The sequence below is a fragment of the Apodemus sylvaticus genome, chromosome 2 (assembly GCF_947179515.1).
Source record: "Apodemus sylvaticus chromosome 2, mApoSyl1.1, whole genome shotgun sequence".
NCBI lineage: Eukaryota > Metazoa > Chordata > Mammalia > Rodentia > Muridae > Apodemus > Apodemus sylvaticus.
In genome coordinates this window covers 87,663,935-87,684,773 of record NC_067473.1, presented here as the reverse complement: position 1 = coordinate 87,684,773, position 20,839 = coordinate 87,663,935, and the positions used below count along the sequence as shown (strand labels likewise).

Here is a 20,839-nt window from a genome sequence, read left to right as displayed (position 1 = left end):
AGAACAAAATGAACATGACAAAACTGTCAAAACAAGATGAAAAAAAAGAGGAAGAAACTACCATGCAACCTAATACCATGGCGTTAACTCCACCTGAGCGTGTGGTCTGTCCTAAAATATGGCTGAGATACCCAGTGACACTCCTTTGGAGTGTCTGATTTTCCTGCCAAGTATCAGTTACAAAAAGTCTTTGAGTTAGAGGTGGGACTTTGTGCCCACTTCCCCTTTTCAGAATTGGGGTTTTGTCTGACTTGGACCAGAGCAGATCATGGGTATGTGGAGCCACAGTAGTGTATGGAAAACACTGTTTCCTTAGGTCATTCACTACCTGTCATTAACTCTACTGGCTTTAAAATGTATAAACTGCACGTGAATGAAATCATATCCTACAATAAGATGTGCAAGAAAGTCTGGCAGGGAGAAGGACAGTGGTCACCTGCGCTCTCACAGGTGACTAGTCAGTAAAATATAACTGGCCAAAAAACAAAACCTGTTTCCATTTCCTTTTCACCTTGCTGTCTCCATACACAGCTAGACTAGAAGGCCTGAGTTGAAATGTCCCAGATATCCTTCTAAAATCCATCCGTTACTAGTGACTGTCAGGTCACTGAGTGACTGAAGGTGTACTGCAAGGGTAGCTTAATGGGGAAATATGGGGCCAAGTCCTTGGCAGAGGAATTCCCTATTGCTTGGTGGAAACCCTGATTTTCTTCAAACTTTGTGATAAGTAATGCAGCACAGCTGGAGAAGAGATAGAAAACAATCTTCTCAAATGCCAAGCCCAAGGTAAGAACCTAACTCATTTAAAATATAGATGAGCAGGGACAGATCTGGCTGCCAAGAGGTTTGCTAATATAATTTAGGATTGCTTTTACAGGACAATGGCACATACTTAGAACAAAAACAATTACCAAGTTTTCCTTCTCAGGCCTTAGTCAGGATAAGGAGAATTAACTTCCCCAGCCTTTGTTCTGGTGGTGGGGAGAGAGGCTCAGTCCAGAAGAGATGTTCCAAAGCCATCTGTCTTAGAGACTAGCAAGTGCACACAGAGTGGGCCTTCTCCGGTTGTCTTCCAGCCAGCATGTTAGGATGCCCTAGCAAGAATCTGGAGAAGCCTCAGCCTTGTGCTTCCTTCCCCTCCACCTCCTTCACCTTGGTCAGTGTCCTGCCTGGTGGACTCTGACACTCAGGAAGCTGCTCTGGCAGAGACTAAGCCTTCCTCCCTCTTCAGATCAAGCCAGCCTGCTTCAGGCACCCAGGCAGGAAATTAGCATCTGCCTTTTGTGTTTCCAACTGCCAAGAAATAGGAAACTGATCCCCCTGAACTCTCTATAAGCAGTGACTAGAAAATGCCTCTTCCCAACAGCTTCCCTCCCAAACTTGAATAGACTCCCATTGGGCTAAAGATTCTCTCTGATGAAATCTCTTCCTTTATCTTTCTGACAACTGCTTCTATGCTTGGACTAAAAAATAAAACCTGCTACTGATTTTTCTGAACCCCTCGCATGGGGAAGAGCATGAATAGTCCTAACAGTCCTCTGGGCACCTACTGTTTAGTTTTAGTCACAGACGAACTTTGAGTGCACTGAGTAAAGGAGTGAAAGTGAAAGAAAATTGTTGTGAAGAATCATGGGATTTATATGAAGACCTTAGCAGGATAGTCTGTTGTACATTTCCTTTGTAAATTGTCACTGGGTTTAAAAAAGGGTTTGTGAGTCCTGTGTTATAAAGTGCTATTTATAATATTCACTAGCATGGTGAGAACAGAACCAATACTTATCATGAGAATGTCTACACTATTATTGTTTTGAACATTAGAAAAATTAGTAATTAAAATAATATCCCATCTCCACCCCATTGATACTCTCAGTTTAGTAACTGTGTTTAATTTGCCTTGGCTAACCAGGGTCTCCTTTTTTGCTGACCGTCTTCAAGTTAAACAGTTCAGTGAATGCTCCTATCAGTCACCACAGTGGCCAGACTCTTGAAAATCTGCTTTTAGTGGTATGGGGAGGGCATTTTTCTACCTCTCTGAAACAGAGGACATGCCAAAGTGCATAGAATTTGCCAGTTTCTATGGTGCCAATCTGTACCCTGCCTTTGCTCCTATGTGGGTTCTTCTTTGTTCCCAATCTTTACCCCTCGTTTTCACCTTCTAGCACTAAATAAGAGGGAAACAGAGGTGAGACAGGAATTGGGAAAATACCTGTATCTAATTTCTTTCCTTTTGTTTCTTCTTTGACCACCACTACTAAAAAAGTACAAACAACATCCCTAAATAACCAACCTCTCACCTGTGCCTCTTGGAGCCCTGGAATTTATATATGCTTTAAAAAGTTCACAGAATTCCAAACAGCACACAATAGCAGAAATTATCTTCAGCTGGCAAGAAAACATGCTTCTGCTAGAGCGCTATATGAGCCACAATCAGCTGCTTTAGATATTCTGAAGCAGCCTCACATCATCATACCTGGGATTACAAAGAAAACACCTTCTTAGATTTCTGTGGTTTTTTGCAGAAACTATAATTCCAAAAATTGTTGATACATCTGTTGTGATCATAAAAAGAAAAAGAGGTTTAGAGAATATGGTATACGGCAGTGTGCGGAAGGAGGTGCCCCAGAGGGCCCATGCTGAGGCATCCCTTTCCCCTAGGGACAAGAGGGCAAGAAAAAGGCAAGAGGAGTAAGAGAGAGGGAGGGGCCGAGCAGCCCTTTTAAAAAGGTCAGACCCACCTGACTATTGCAAAGTAATGGTGGGGTGGAACTTAGACAGAACCCTAGCAACATCAATATAGCCACTACGTCTAAATTTAAGCCCCATGAGTAGAATCACTAACCCAGGTTTGGGGGAGAGAATATTGTCTGTGTCAGGTGAACTCCTGTACTCCAGCAATCCAGTCACTTCCAGTGCGCTATCATGACAAAAAACAAGGCTTTCACAGGATCTGTCTGAAGAGTCTCCTGGGCTCTCTTATATATCTTGTCTTCCCTATGTCTCCATCACCCATTTTTAATTTTTTTCCACACTTCTGACTGCAAAACATGTGATCAAACTTTCTCTCTACGAGAATATTCTTGCTTTGGTCGTGCACCTCTGTAACCAGGATCCTTTAAGTCTTAGCTAAAACATTCCTTTCTAAGAGAAATTCCCTCTGACCTCTTTATTATTCTAAGAGTCCTTAGCATGAGCTCTTACAGCAAAATATACTTCTACCCTACAACCACAGACACAGTTGTAATCGTGATTTTTTTTTTGTTAAAACTAAAGGATCAATGTTTATCTTTTTGGTTATTTCAATAGTTTATCAGCACAACTATTTACCAACAGTTTATCAGATAAACAACAGTTTATCAGTAACACCTGTTTATCAGCATAAAGTCTCCACACAGAAGCACCGTGATGTTAACACATCAGGTACTACCATTTGAACTAGCAAGTCTATATCTATCTATAAGTATAAATAACTATATCTCTAAAATGATAATACTGGAAATAGGCTAATGATACCATTCTTTGATGACTCCCACCAATAGCTTATGAATCAATGTTATGGATGACATTAGAAGGTAGCTTTGAAAAATAAAACATGTAGGTTTGGGCCACACTTTACAAACCAGACCTCTGTGCCAAAAAGCAGGAACCCCACACACTTTACAAAGTAGTTCAGTGGACTTTCCCAAAGTCAGCAAAAGAATGAAGAAAAAATGAGCTGGTCTTGGCCGAGACTTGATCACATAGTTAAGTAATGCTGCATTTCCACAAACATATCCATAAACCATGACTTTTAGATAGTCTGAGTTTCAGGGTATGAAATTTAAATACGGAAAGGACAGAGGATTAAAACCATACTTTGATTTTTCTTTCCCTGTATACCCAACTGTACAATGACTACAAGTATCTTCATTTCGAACACACAGTCAGAGCATGTATGAATATCAGATTTTGTTACGAGTAGATTTCTAACAGAGCACAAAGTCAAACCCAGAACCAATGTTGGATGATTTCATTCTCTTCAGAGCTTGAATATTATGTCCATTTCAGAAAATGCTCTTTAGCATGCTGCTTATTAAGCACACATACAGTTTTGAATAGTAAGGTGTGCATGACTATAAATGTGAGCATACATTTGCTACTATAATTTATTTTATATATTTTATTTATTTACCTTACATATGGATCCCAGCCCTCCCCTCCCCTACAACACATAATCACTCTCCTCTTCCCTTCTCCTCTGAAAATGGGGAGGATCCCCCTGGATAACAATCCACACTGGCACATCAAGTCAGTGCCAACCTCTCCCACTTGGGCCAAACTAGACAGCCTATTTAGGGGGTGTAAGATCCTTAGGCAGGCAACAGAGTCAGGAACAGCCCTGCTGCAGTTCTTAGGGGGAATCTCATGAAGACCAAGAAACATATCTGCTACCTATGTTCGGGGGTTGGGGTAGGGAGGCCTCGATCCAGCCCATGGACGATCTTTGGTTTCGGCCCAGTCTCTGGAAACCCCAAGGGTCTAGGTTAGTCACTTTCTTGGTTTTCTTATGGGGTCTTTGTCCCATCCAGGTCGCACAATCTTTCTTCCAATTCTTCTACAAGACTCTCCAAGCTCATTTATGATTTTTGATGAATATAAAGTTTCATTTTTAAGCCTAAACTCAGTTTCTAAAGAATTGAATATTTGAACACTGTGTACTATTCAGATTACATATATTTATTCTTTTTGAGATGCAGTACCACTATACAGCCCAAGATGACTTCATATTCTTTTGTGCTGAGTTCACAGGTGTGAGCCATCTGCCCAGGCTGATTTTTCTGTTTTCTAGAAATTTATTATTTCCATATCTGTTGAAATACATATAAAGATCATAAAACAAAATTAACTCCACAGCTTTATTTGCTTAAGATTATCTATAAACAAAAGCAAACCTCTGAACTCTCCTAATATAATGCAAAAAAAAATGCACCTTTGCATCTTTTTGCAAAGAACAGCTTCTTCCTGTCATTTTGCTCTAAAGAGAAAGGTCTAATCACAGTTGCTCCTGACTGGGATTGGGTTTATAAGCACAATGGCCATGAAATGTTTCACACCTTGGAAATTTATGTATTAAAATATTAACACAATAATATAATTAGGGACAATATTCTGAATTGCTTTGCATTCTTTTATACTGATATATTAACAAACCAGACCAATGTTAAACAAAGAAATGTTTGTACAGAAACTATACTCATACTAGACAGAGAATATATGTTGGCTTAATATGTTGTTATTACCAATATATGTTGTTATTTACCAGATTCTAAAATCTACCTATTTTATAACGTTATTAAAAGATATTCTCTTAAAATCTCTTCCTTATTTATAACCTTAAATACTCTGAATCACTTCTATGAAAAAAATTATTCAAGTTCTGCCTAGCAAAGACTTTCTGAGTTTTAAATTATGTCACTGTAATTCTATTTCAGAGATTCCAAGCTGTATGAATTTATATGAGAAGCCTACACAGTCAGGAGGATGAAGTACTTAAGGCAGTAATCCCACTGGAATTAGAAGTGATACAAGGCATGCAAGACTCCCTTCTCAGATGACAGAACTGAGATAGTTCATTATCATTCTGGAAGCTAATATTTCTGCACATTTTTCACTTATGGAAAATAAAAATGTATTAACTGGCTCTAGCAGCCTTATCTCTCAAATAAGTGTCAAGGTTTCTTAGATAATATATTTGCTGTAAAAATAATTAGAAAGTATATGATACATATATATATATGTGTGTGTTTCTTGCTTCCCTATTCATTATTATATTTCAGACCTTGTACTGTGAGATAAATAATAATAATAAAACACAAATCAAGAATAAGAAAATTTTATATACTGCTTACAAGTAGTACAACTAAAGCAAAAAAAAAAACAAAATAAAATTGGTCAGTAAAATTTATTGAAAAACGAAGATATACATGTTGTACCTTAGTATTTCAGTACCTTTAATTTAATATAAAAAAAATTAACCATTCAAAATAAAATGACAAACTAATTAAGCATACATTATTATTTTGAATTCTATATTTATACATTACTGTATTTTTTTCTTCCTTACTTTTGCTTTCATTTACCAATATTTTCAAATTTTTAAGTATGCATTTTATCCTCATGTAACTGAGTCTCCCAGGCTTCAAAAGGAATCCAATGAATAAAAACGATTATGACCAATACTGTGTCTGAATGGTTATTTCGACAATCCAAGCCAGTGGCGATCAAATATGCACTGCTTTCATTTAAGAGAAACTGGCTTTCTCTACCGGATGTGTTCAAAAAATGAACATCTCCTTTGGCTGTTGCTGAGACTTTGCAAACATTTGAGAAATGGAAATCCTAGGAAATGAGAGCTGCAGACAGGCTAGTGATGTAGGCAGATGCAGATAATGACAGATGGTCATTGGAAGCTCTACTTGAAGTTCCACCCTAATATATCAGAAATTTCTACCCACTACATTCTAATAACATAAGCCAGTCACCATTACTTTCCAGAAGATACTTTGCTTTGTGAGTCTCTCACTGGAAATCAGCAACTTTCAGTTAATAATCTTGCATTTAAATCAAAACAACCCTGAGATTTAACCTCACACCAGTCAGAATGGCTAAGGTTAGAAACTCAGAAGACAGTAGGTGTTGGCGAGGTTGTGGAGAAAAATGAACACTCCTCCACTGCTAGTGAGATTGCAACCTGGTACAACCACTCTGGAAATCAATCTGGAAGTTCCTCAGAAAACTGGACATGATACTTCCAGAGGACGCTGTTATACCACTCCTGGACATATACCCAGAGGATTCCCTGGCATGCAATAAGGACACATGATCCACTGTGTTCATAGCAGCCTTATTTGTAATAGCCAGAAGCTGGAAAGAACCCAGATGTCCCTCAATGGAGGAATGGATACAGAAAATGTGGTATATTTACATAATGAAATAATACTCAGCAATTAAAAACAATGAATTCATGAAATTTTTAGGCAAATGGTTGGAACTGGAAAATATCATCCTATGTGAGGTAACCCAATCACAAAAGAATAACATGGAATGCAGTCACTAATAAGTGGTTATTAATTAGCCCAGAAGCTCTGAATACTCAAGACACAACACATCAGATGATTCCCAAGAAGAAGGAAGGAGAGGTCCCTTGGTCCTGGAAAGGCTTGATCCAGCATTGTAGGGGAGTACCAGGACAGAGAAATGGAAGGAGGTGATTGGGGAATGGGTAGAGGAAAGAGGGCTTATGGGACTTATTGGGAGGGGGGAACCTGGAAAGGAGAAAGTATTTGGAATGTAAACAATGAATATAGAAAATAAAAAAAATCTGGCATTTATATTGTGCTCATCCATCTATTTACACCAATTAATTTTAAAAAATATGGCACATGGTATACAGGGCATATATTGTGAATTGATAGATAACTCCATGGGGTAAAAGGGGAAATGCATGACATCTGAATAGCTTGCTTAGAATCACAACTGAGGATTTGTATTAGCAAAATATATAAGATACTTATGCCTTCTGCAGCTTAACTCTACAAATATAATAAAAGTATTAATAAATTAATAGAAGTTGCTCTGAAAATATAGTCAAGGTAAGCCAAGATTTTAAAAAAAAATCATGAGGCTTGATGTAAATGAGATTCAATATATGACTTAAACAGAGAAAAAGCTGGTCACTATTTTGCTTTGGACACAACTGAAGACACCTAAAGAGATGTCTTGGCAGCAACTTTAAGCATTAGACATCTATGTACAAGATCATCTATAATGTTAACAGATGATACTGAGGCAGGGACATAAACACTATCTTCTTCTGGAATAATGCATTCATATCCTCACAGTGAGGGTCAATTTCTCACCATAATTAATAGATGGAGAAATGGAAGCATGGACAGATAAATGTCCAAAAGCAAAACAGATTTGATCAGTATTATGACGCATAAAGCAAACACTAGTAACATTTAAGCGAATTAATAATAGTGTTGGCAGAGAGCATTTAAATGGGAATGTAGATCCTAAAACAATAGCGACAGAACAGAAAGTAAAGGGTGTTACTGTTGCCTAATAACATACTGATGCCTAATAGCACACACACACACACACACACGCGCGCGCGCGCGCGCGCGCGCACACACACACACATATACACACACACATACATACACTAGAATTTGAAATAAGACTTTATGAAACAGTTAAAGGCTAGGAGTGGGAAGGTATGTATGTTATTAACTCTATTAACCAGAATTCTTCTAAGTCATTGAAAAATCTAAAAAGGTTAAGATCCAAGTTAAAACTCTGTGGAAACTTATGTAAACCCTCAAACATGCTGCATGAGAATACATTTGAGCTTTTTAATGTAACTTACTGGGCAAATATGAGATACAATTTTCTTTCTATTAGACAAAGGATGACTATTGGATCCTAAAACTTAAACTCCATTAGGTGCAGCTAAATGGTTTTCACTTTCATATTGCATTAACACTGAATTACAATCACCACTTTCTGAATTGCTTAGCATTTCTTTCCTCTATAATGAGAATATTAATAGTGAATATTTTCATGCAATCAAATACATGCATTGCTCCATTTGATTCAGTATTATTGAATGCAACATTAAGAGATTTTCCTAATTGATTTCACAAAGACTATCAAACAGGACTGTGTTGTAGGAAACTACTTTGGGAGCATATCATCAGGTAGAAAGATAGGCCAAAGGTAAGCAAACACAAGCCAGGGCAAGGAACAGTTCTAGGTGTGCCAAGACTCCTTCCCTTGTGAATATGATGGGTCACTGATAAACATAGGCAACATGAACATCACATGCCACACACTATCACATAATACGTAGTGCCACAAGTCACCACATGTAACACATACCATATATCACATATCACTACATATCATACATCACATGTCACAGATTACCATATATCCCATATCACTACATAACACATATCACATGTATTACATAGCACTACATATTCTTTAACACCTTATATTACACAGAATGTCATATCATATATCATCATGAACAATATGGTTTCATCCATCATATAGAACTACATATTGACCTTCAACACATATGGCACACCAACACATATCATGCATCATGCTATATCTCTCCATATCACTAGCACCACAGAGCATCATAAATTATATACCACTACAAAATACCTTGCATTTCATATTATTGCATATCACATAACACATAGCATCACAGATCATATATCATCACACATTACATATTTTATGAGCCTATATAATAATATATATTTATTGGCTATTTCATATAATCACATATTGCAATATATATCATGTGTCACATGTTCTTCAGAGATATTATATCTGGCATAGTCTTATGTTCTCTGTAAAAGAAGCACCAAATTTCCCCTTTCATTGATTGAATATTTTACCAAAATGGCTGTAATTTAATGTTTATGACTATGTGTATTTGTTATCATGACTTTAATCATCTTTAGCCATTATGAGAATAAAAGTCATTCATTTAATTAGTTTATAAAACCAAATTTAAACTGTCAGTGAGTACCAGTGTTATTTAACTAAAAAATATATGAACTACAATTCCATGATTGTACCCTTTAAATATTCTTTTTGAGCATATACATATAGTTGGGAAAATGTGTGCCTGTATCATCACTTTATACCTTGACAAATTTTTACAAAATGACTGTGTCCATGACAACCAGAATACAGATCACGGAAGACAACAAAATCTATAGATAGCAAACCTCTGTACTTCTTACTAGGCAATATCATGTGCCACAGCAAACTTCAATAATGTAAAGTTTTAGTATATGATAATTTACTGAAATTTGAAAAATAGTAATTTGCACTCTTCGTAAAATCCAAATCAACTTTAAAATAAGCTTATACTAAGAACTGAGTTCAGAGGTGGAGAGAGGCCTCCACAGTTATCAGTGTATTCTCCTCTTCCAGAGGACCAAGACTTATTTTCCAGTAACCATGTCTGTAGCAGAAAACCACCAGAGGACCCAACACTCCCTTTCTGTCTCTGTAGACGCTTATTCAAAAGCATACATATGCAAGTAGACACATTTACATAGAAAATGAATACACAAACAAAAATACAAACTGATCCTATTTTAGACTACAACCCTGATACTCTGAAACATTGATCCAGGAACAGTGTGCATGCAGACACAAGGCTACCTTCTCAGCTTGTTGACCCACGGCCTAAAATATGGCACCAAAATAAAACTTAAATGACACAGGTCAGACACTCAAGCCAGTAGATATCAGTAATTTGTTGAAAAATAATAATTTTGAACAAACTAAATGTCTCTCCATTCATAGTCTGCCACTTCGATCACATGCTAGAATGTCAGGAAGCTCTCTCCACTCCTCTAAGGTGCATAAATGATATCCCACCACCTGGGACCCTAAATGACAACTTACTGTTTGGAAGGCTCAGGACATTTTGGTTCTTCTAGCGTAGTCACTTCTTTTGCTGGGTCCACTGGGCTAAGAAGGACAGCTGCACAGGACATTACAGAGTGGCAGGAATCTTCCCGGCAAACTGCAGTTTGAAAACAATTCATTGTAAACGTTAAAGAAATTCTTCAGTGCCTATTTTTGTGTCCCTTATTCCACATTTGTATTTTCAATCAGGTTCAGCAAGAACTTCAACAAAAATATTGATATTAAATTATACTTAGTTTTCTTTTACAAACTATTTCACCCAAGCTAACTGGACAACCATGGGCAGATTTACTTAGCTGCATAGCCACAGTGAGAAAAAAATTATGCTAACATTTAGCAGCTGAAAAACAAGTTATTTGCCAAATGGTAAATAAGAATTGTATGCCGAGGCACATGTAACTCATGAATCTCCACAAAGAAAGCCCAGTTGCTTCATCATGGCCAAGATCAAATAACTCATGCATTACCATGTGCCTATGCTCCTGTGGTCTCCTTCTTGCCCTGCTATGTCCCTTCCAAATTCATATGCTCTGATTATAATGTTACCTCGAAGCATCTTGCATGTCTGACTTTTCTACAATAGGGTCATAAATGTTATCACAATTCATAAAAGGATGGCTTACTTTGTACCATGTACATCCACCCAATGTTCTGTTAGCTCATTGTGATGGCAGTATAGCTTGCCCTTAGATAAATCAAAAATAAATTGGTTTTATCATTCAATGATAATAGACATATGGTGTTTCCAGATTGTGGGTATTACTGCTAGGTATAAATACTCTTGTACTCTTTTGGATAGTTTCACATGGAGATTCGGTCTAGAAATGCATCTAGAAGATGTCACCGTCCTTAGGATATGCCCATGAGTTAATTCTGCATATGAGGTACCAGGGAACACTTTTTCCTCTCTTTTACTTTTCCCCAAACAAATGTTTCAATTGCTCAACATCCATAAAAACATTTAATTTTGCAAGTTTGCCCACTGATCTTCATAGTATATTAATAATAAATCGCTGCAAAACAAATCCACATAAACTTCATTTCAAACAATACACACTGTTTTCTCAAAAGTCAATAGGTTGTTAATCTAGGTGTGATCAAGATCTTCTCCTTTTTGGGTCTCAAAAGGCAAGTGTTATTGGGTTAGTTTGGCTGCATTCTCATCAAAAGTTTCTGTGAGCTAAACACTGGGACCCAGCAAGCAGCCTGGAGTAGAGAGCATTGTAGTTACTATCTCCTATACTTCATCTTGAAATGCATCCAATAACAAGTTTTTCTATTTTTTTATGAAAAAAAACTGTGTGAAAATAATTCCCTGACAAATTAATCTGGGCTAATGTTGACATTTCCTGTAAACTTGACAAGATCAAGATCTGAAACTCTGGAGGGTGCAGGCAAGCCTCTACTCATGCCTGTTAGGAATTGTACTTTTCAGGTTAGCTAAGATAGATCCACACTGGGTTTGAACAGTACCATTCCATGGCTGGAGTTCTGAACTTCAGGAAAGGAGAAAATTAGCATCTCTTTCTGCTTCCTAGTTATGGATACAGCATAATGTCAGGTTCCAGCTGCTATGACTGCTCTTGCCATGGTAAATTGCACCAAGATCTTTGCAGCTAAATAAATGTTTTCTTCCTAAAGCTGACATTGCCAGGGCATTTTCTCACAATAACCAGACAAGGTTGTTATAGAAATTTGTTTCCTTCCTGTGAGAGTAAATCAAGGATTCAGTTTTCAAGAATGGCCGTGTGTCATTTTAAAATTCTGTCTCATACAGAATTCAAGTAAGAATGTAATAACATTGTACATTTAACCTATGTATTCCTCATTACTATGTGAATTCTATATTTACATAATCTTTATTTTATGTGTTTCTAATTCATACAAATTACTATTGATCTCTTTAGTTAAGTAACAGGAATCACCCCAAAAACATAGGTCAAAATACTGCTGGCACAATGTATCATCTTAAATTGCATAAAGTTCAAATTATCCTACTTCTCTTCAGTCCACACCCTGCTGGGTAAAAGACAAATTCAGACAACCATCAGCACATGTGTGTGCATTTTCAGCGTGTGATGATCAGTGGTCAGCAACAGGCAGCTGCTACAGAGCACAAGCTGGCGACGAACTTGTGAAGAGTTTCCTAATGCAGATTATCTAAACAGAAATATGCCAGAAAAAAAGAATGTATGGGAAGGAAACAAACACTGAAAGAACTGGGAGGATGTTTGAATTGAATGTAAATATTGTTACACATTGATACGAATACTCATTTTAAGAAAGTTGGTGAAAGAACAAATTGCCCTCTTACTCTATGTAGCAAGAAGCAAATGAGAAAAAGAAAACAGGAAAGTGAATGCAATGCCACGGACAAAACAGGGGGATGCAGCTTACCGAGGGCATAGTCCCTAACAGTGCTACTCAGGAACCAAAAGCAGTGTTCTTCACTCCTGCCTTAAAATACGTCATGAATTGTCTCAGGACTGGTATGAGAAAATGGGCAGGAAAGGTTGATGTGATGTGCATACTTCATATGCAGATAACGTATCTCGTACTAATCATGATATAAGCTCCTCTATGTAGGAATTGGAACTGTCTACTAATGTATATTATTTTGAATTTTATCACCTAGAAAAGTGTAGGTAAAAATTTTTCAAAATGAGATAAATATGAGTAAATGGAACAAGAATGTTTTATTAAAAATTTATCTTAACAATAGATTAAATGACATATTAAAACTAATATTCATAAAAATTCCCAGTGTTATTTTTATGGGGTATAATTGTATGATTTTTATAGAAATTTAGTAAACTTTTCTTAACTTAAAGAACTTTACAAAACAATATGGATGTTAGTGGTATTCGGAAATCTACATTTAAAAATAGTACTTATCTGGTATTTCTGATAAGACATCCTACAAATTCTTACTTAAGATAAAGAAAAATTTAAATCTGTTCAGAATAAGTTGTTGATATGTTGCTGGATTCTGGATTCTGAAACTATAAAATAATTAGAAAAAATAAGAATCAAAGTTATTAATAAATTTGTCTCTGAATAATTCATTAGTAAAGGTATTAATATGCTCTAAGATCAAGAATTGACAAATGGGACCTCATAAAATTACAAAATTTCTGTAAGGCAAAGGACACCATCAAAAGGACAAATCGGCAACCAACAAATTGGGAAAATATCTTCACCAATCCTACATCAGATACAGGGCTAATATCCAATATATATAAAGAACTCAAGAAGTTGGACTCCAGAAAACCAAACAACCCTATTAAAAATGGGGTACAGACTTAAACAAAGAATTCTCACCTGAAGAATTTCGGATGACGGAGAAACATCTTAAAAAATGCTCAACTACTAGAGAACATCATACTAAGTGAGGTAACCCAGACTCAAAAGGTGAATCATGGTATGCATTCACTAATAAGTGGATATTAACCTAGAAAACTGGAATACCCAAAACATAATCTACACATCAAATGAGGTACAAGAAGAAAGGAAGAGTGGCCCCTTGTTCTGGAAAGACTCAGTGAAGCAGTATTCAGCAAAACCAGAACGGGGAAGTGGGAAGGGTGGGTGGGAGGACAGGGGGAGAGAAGGGGGCTTACGGGACTTTCGGGGAGTGGGGGTCTAGAAAAGGAGAAATCATTTGAAATGTAAATAAAAAATATATCGAATAACAAAAAAGAAAAAAATGCTCAATTTCATTAGTCATTAGGGAAATGCAAATCAAAACAACCCTGAGATTTCACCTTACACCAGTCAGAATGGCTAAGATTAAAAAGTCAGGAGACAGCAGGTGTTGGAGAGGATGTGGAGAAAGAGGAACACTGCTCCACTGCTGGTGGGGTTGCAAATTGGTACAACCACTCTGGACATCAGTCTGGCGGTTCCTCCGAAAACTGGGTACCTCACTTCCAGAAGATCCTGCTATACCACTCCTGGGCATATACCCAAAAGATTCCCCAGCATGTAATAAGGATACATGCTCTACTATGTTCATAGCAGCCCTATTTATAATTGCCAGAAGTTGGAAAGAACCCAGGTATCCCTCAACAGAAGAGTGGATGCAAAAAATGTGGTATATATACACAATGGAGTACTATTCAGCCAATAGAAACAATGAATTCATGAAATTCTTAGGCAAATGGATGGAGCTGGAGAACATCATACTAAGTGAGGTAACCCAGTCTCAAAAGATGAATCATGGTATGCACTCACTAATAAGTGGATATTAACCTAGAAAACTGGAAAACCCAAAACATAATCCACACATCAAATGAGGTACAAGAAGAACGGAGGAGTGGCCCCTTGTTCTGGAAAGACTCAGTCAAGCAGTATAGAACAAAATCAGAACAGGGAAGTGGGAAGGGTTGGGTGGGTAAACAGGGGGAGGGAAGGGGACTGATGGGACTTTCGGGGAGTGGGGGTCCAGAAAAGGGGAAATCATTTGAAATGTAAATAAATATATCAATAAATTAAATAAAAAACTTTAAAATTCATTGTAAATATAAAAACATGTTTTATATGTAACACTCCATGTATTGTATCTTTTAGAATAAATTTGATTAAAAATTAACTAAAGTTAGGAGATATCATAATGGTTACAGAATATATTGATCTCTGTTTCTCTCAACCCTCAACAGAGAAACTTATTCCTGTAGTGAATGGTAGTTAATACAGACTCACAACTACATAGACAGAGAGACTTTGGGCTCTTGGATATCTGTATCACATCCCTTCTCTCAAAGCTCAGAGATCTATGAGTAAGAGGAGGTAGAAAGATTGTAAAAGGTAATACATACACACACACACACACACACACATACATACACACATACACATACAATCTAAGTTACAGACCACAGCTGATCATACAGTTAAAATCAGCAACACCAGAAATTAGTTGGCACTAGGGGGACACTCTGCTTGGTTCTTTGCCAAGGAAAGCACCATTGATGAAGTATCCCATCATTTTGCTTCCTCTAGTGACTGTGGGAGCTAACTGATATAGAAATTGGTGTATTGTTGCACAGAGAACATGGAGCAAGCATGAGCCTCATACATTAATCTATAGCAAAGGATGACAGATATTTAACTTAGAAAAATATGAACTGCACAGTCCCTGCTACGTCTCAGCTGCCACCACTCCTCTGTACCCAAAACACAGTGGTTATAATTTGAAGCGCTGAACTTGTGTCTTCTGGGTCAATTGAGTAGTATGTACATTATCTTCAGATTTCCTTATTTATAGACAAGAATTCAACTAACCCAGCCTCACCTCATATTCCCTATATAATTGAAAAGGATCTCAAACTCCTGATAATCCTTTTGATCCCCTAAGTATAAGTATTACAGGTTCCAGCCCCATGTCCAGTGCTTTAAATAAATCTCTAAAGATTTGGTTTTTTGGATGAAATTTCTAGATGCAGAAACAAAGATTCTCATAGTGTATATTCGACCCATCACCACATATTCATTTTCGATCTCATGGATTCTATTTGTTTGACTGGGTAGGCAATCTACATACAGGAAACACAATCAGCAAAATTAACACTTAAAATTAGAACAGTTTTACAAAAAGCTGTCTTTTTATTCTTACCACAACTCAAGCACACACACACACATACGCACACACATACACATAAAATACACACACAACAAACACACAACACACACACACACACACACACACACACGTATGCACGCACACACACAAAACAGCCCAGAAACATTTGCTGAATGAATAAGAAAATAAAGTAGAACATGTAGGGAAAGAAAGGCAGCCTAACCCAGGGAAGTGTGTACTAAAAGGCAATGAGAAGGGAGAAAATGTCTTCTACTTTTGAGAAATTAAAATTTTTCAGTAGAGTATTGACCTAGATAAGACAGAAAAGGTGAAGAGGAGCAATCTGGAGGTATAAGCATCACTGCACTGTAAGGCAGTATCAATGACTCTACATTAAAATTTGATCCTGAAGTTAATAGGGATTAAAATCAATTATTAAATGAAGATGCAACAAGATTGGCCTTTTATCTTCTACAGCCAGCATGGGTAATCCATCCTGACAGGGGCATGATGGGCTGACAGCTCAAGGCAACACTTTGCAATTAAAGCATGAGGGGCAGTGGGAGTTGCAAGCACAGGAGGGGTGAGAGCTTTGGAAATGGAGAGACAAGTCTAGAGTGGGAATTATAGGGATTAACATGTCTTCTCCAGTCAGCATGCAGAAGAATGCGAATTGATCCATCCTTGTCTCCTTGTACTAAGCTCAACTCCAAATGGATTAACGACCTCCACATAAAGCCAGACACTCTGAAGCTAATAGAAAAGAAACTGGGGAAGATCCTTGAGAACATCAGTACAGGGAGAAAGTTCCTGAGCAGAACACCAATAGCTTATGCTCTAAGATCAAGAATTGACAAATGGGACCTCATAAAATTACGAACTTTCTGTAAGGCAAAGGACACCATCAAAAGGACAAATCATCAGCCAACAAATTGGGAAAAGATCTTCACCAACCCTACATCACATAGAGGGCTAATATCCAATATATACAAAGAACACAAGAAGTTAGACCCCAGAAAACCAAATAACCCTATTAAAAATGGGGTACACACAACCACTCTGGAAATCAGTCTGGCGGTTCCTCAGAAAACTGGGCACCTTACTTCCAGAAGATCCTGCTATACCACTCCTGGGCATATACCCAGAAGACTCCCCACCATGTAATAAGGATACATGTTCTACTATGTTCATAGCAGCCCTATTTGTAATTGCCAGATGCTGGAAAGAACCCAGGTATCCCTCAACAGAAGAGTGGATGCAAAAAATGTGGTATATCTACACAATGGAGTACTATTCAGCCATTAGAAACAATGAATTCATGAAATTCTTAGGCAAATGGATGGAGCTAGAGAATATCATACTAAGTGAGGTAACCCAGACTCAAAAGGTGAATCATGGTATGCACTCACTAATAAGTGGATATTAACCTAGAAAACTGGAATACCCAAAACATAATCCACACATCAAATGAGGTACAAGAAGAAAGGAGGAGTGGCCCCTGGTTCTGGAAAGACTCAGTGAAACAGTATTCAGCAAAACCAGAACGGGGAAGTGGGAAGGGGTGGGTGGGAGGACAGGGGAAGAGAAGGGGGCTTGCGGGACTTTTGGGGAGTGGGGGGGCTAGAAGAGGGGAAATCATTTGAAATGTAAATAAATTATATCGAATAATAAAAAAAAATGGGGTACACAGTTAAACAAAGAATTCTCTCCAGAAGAACTTCAGATGGCGGAGAAACATCTTAAAAAATGCTCAACTTCATTAGTCATTAGGGAAATGCAAATCAAAAGAACCCTGAGATTTCACCTTACACCAGTCAGAAGGGCTAAGATTAAAAACTCAGGAGACAGCAGGTGTTGGCGAGGATGTGGAGAAAGAGGAACACTCCTCCACTGCTGGTGGGGTTGCAAATTGGTACAACCACTCTGGAAAGCAGTCTGGTGGTTCCTCAGAAAACTGGGCACATCACTTCCAGAAGATCCTGCTATACCACTCCTGGACATATACCAGGAGGATTCCCCAGCATGTAATAAGGATATATGCTCCATTATGTTCATAGCAGCCCTATTTATAATAGCCAGAAGCTGGAAAGAATGTAGGTATCCCTCAACAGAAGAATGGATGCAAAAAATGTGGTATATGTACACAATGGAGTACTATCCAGCCATTAGAAACAATCAATTCATGAAATTCTTAGGCAAATGGATGGAGCTGGAGAACATCATACTAAGTGAGGTAACCCAGTCTCAAAAGATCAAACATGGTATGCACTCACTAATAAATGGATATTAGCCTGGAAAACTGGAATACCCAAAGCATAATCCACACATCAAATGAGGTACAAGAAGAACGGAGGAGTGGCCCCTTGTTCTGGAAAGACACAGTGAAGCAGTATAAGGCAAAACCAGAACAGAGAAGTGGGAAGGGGTGGGTGGGAGGACAGGGGGAGGGAAGGGGGCTTATGTGACTTTCGGGGAGTGGGGGACCAGAAAAGGGGAAATCATTTGAAATGTAAATAATAAATATATCGAATAAAATAAAAAAAATTAAAAAAAAAAACATGTCTTCTTCAGGTTCACAGGCACAGAGCACACCTACTTGTTTCTTTTATTAGGACAATATACAATTCTTTTTTTTCTTTTTTTTTTATTCGATATATTTTTTATTTACATTTCAAATGATTTCCCCTTTTCTAACCCCCCACTCCCCGAAAGTCCCGCAAGCCCACTTCTCTCCCCCTGTCCTCCCACCCACCCCTTCCCACTTCCCCGTTCTGGTTTTGCCAAATACTGCTTCACTGAGTCTTTCCAGAACAAGGGGCCACTCTTCCTTTCTTCTTGTACCTCATTTGATTTGTGGATTATGTTTTGGGTATTCCAGGTTTCTAGGTTAATATCCACTTATTAGTGAGTGCATACCATGATTCACCTTTTGAGTCAGGGTTACCTCACTTAGTATGATGTTCTCTAGCTCCATCCTTTTGCCTAAGAATTTCATGAATTCATTGTTTCTAATGGCTGAATAGTACTCCATTGTGTATATATACCACATTTATTGCATCCACTCTTCTGTTGAGGGATACCTGGGTTCTTTCCAGCATCTGGCAATTATAAATAGGGCTGCTATGAACATAGTAGAGCATGTATCCTTATTACATGGTGGGAAATCCTCTGGGTATATGCCCAGGAGTGGTATAGCAGGATCTTCTGGAAGTGAGGTGCCCAGTTTTCGGAGGAACCGCCAGACTGATTTCCAGAGTGGTTGTACCAATTTGCAACCCCACCAGCAGTGGAGGAGTGTTCCTCTTTCTCCACACCCTCTCCAACACCTGCTGTCTCCTGACTTTTTAATCTTAGCCAATCTGACTGGTGTAAGGTGAAATCTCAGGGTTGTTTTGATTTGCATTTCCCTAATGACTAATGAAGTTGAGCATTTTTTAAGATGCTTCTCCGCCATCCGAAGTTCTTCAGGTGAGAATTCTTTGTTTAACTCTGTACCCCATTTTTAATAGGGTTGTTTGGTTTTCTGGAGTCTAACTTCTTGAGTTCTTTATATATATTGGATATTAGCCCTCTATCTGATGTAGGGTTAGTGAAGATCTTTTCCCAATTTGTTGGTTGCCGATTTGTCCTCTTGATGGTGTCCTTTGCCTTACAGAAACTTTGTAATTTTATGAGGTCCCATTTGTCAATTCTTGATCTTAGAGCATATGCTATTGGTGTTCTGTTCAGAGACTTTCTCCCTGTACCGATGTCCTCAAGGGTCTTCCCCAGTTTCTTTTCTATTATCTTCAGAGTGTCTGGCTTTATGTGGAGGCCCTTGATCCATTTGGATTTGAGTTTAGTACAAGGAGACAATATGGATCAATTCCCATTCTTCTGCATGCTAACCTCCAGTTGAACCAGCACCATTTGTTGAAAAGGCTATCTTTTTTCCATTGGATGTTTTCAGCCTCTTTGTCGAGGATCAAGTGGCCATAGGTGTGTGGGTTCATTTCTGGATCTTCAATCCTGTTCCATTGATCCTCCTGCCTGTCACTGTACCAATACCATGCAGTTTTTAACACTATTGCTCTGTAGTATTGCTTGAGGTCAGGGATACTGATTCCCCCAGACTTTCTTTTGTTGCTGAGAATAGTTTTAGCTATCCTGGGTTTTTTGTTATTCCAGATGAATTTGATAATTGCTCTTTCTAACTCTGTGAAGAATTGAGTTGGATGTAATAAAAACAAGATACAGCTAGTGCATGTAGACAAGAAGAAATGGCAGAAATCTTGATCGAAGATCGTCAAATGGATTGGGAAGGTGTTTAAAAATTTTAACCATTTTACAAATACCCTACCTAATAATATTATAGGTTTGGTGATTTTCAAAATATATGAAGAAATTATTCTGAAATGGTTCATACCTTGATGTAATAACTTAATAGAAAAGAATATATAGATATAGGCATGGAAACAATTATATCCAGGATACTAGGACACAACCAAATACAAAAGACAGCATTGAATATAGCCAGGATTATTTCACAGGGCTTGTATTAGTGTCCACTAGCATCCCACACTGGAGTCCAGCAGTAATTTTTGCTCTTGTAATACAGTCTTTGGACAGTTATTATATTATAAATTTTTTTTCTTGAAACTACATGATTTTGTCTCAGGTTTTGAATACCTTTTTTAATATAATTTTTATAATTAAAAATATACTAAAATAGATTTACAACCTTATGAGAAATGGGGAAAAAGTAAATAGTTTTCTTTG

General features: G+C 37.6%; 1 protein-coding gene across 1 annotated transcript in view; it reads right to left on the bottom strand.

Moving 5' to 3' along the window:
• The window catches only part of Ccser1 (coiled-coil serine rich protein 1), a 650,334-nt gene that overhangs the window by 390,502 nt on the left and 238,993 nt on the right, over window positions 1-20,839 (bottom strand). Inside the window, exon 5 of the mRNA XM_052173839.1 lies at window positions 10,477-10,597. Coding sequence (XP_052029799.1) covers window positions 10,477-10,597 — 121 coding nt within the window. The remainder of the gene's footprint in view (window positions 1-10,476; window positions 10,598-20,839) is intronic.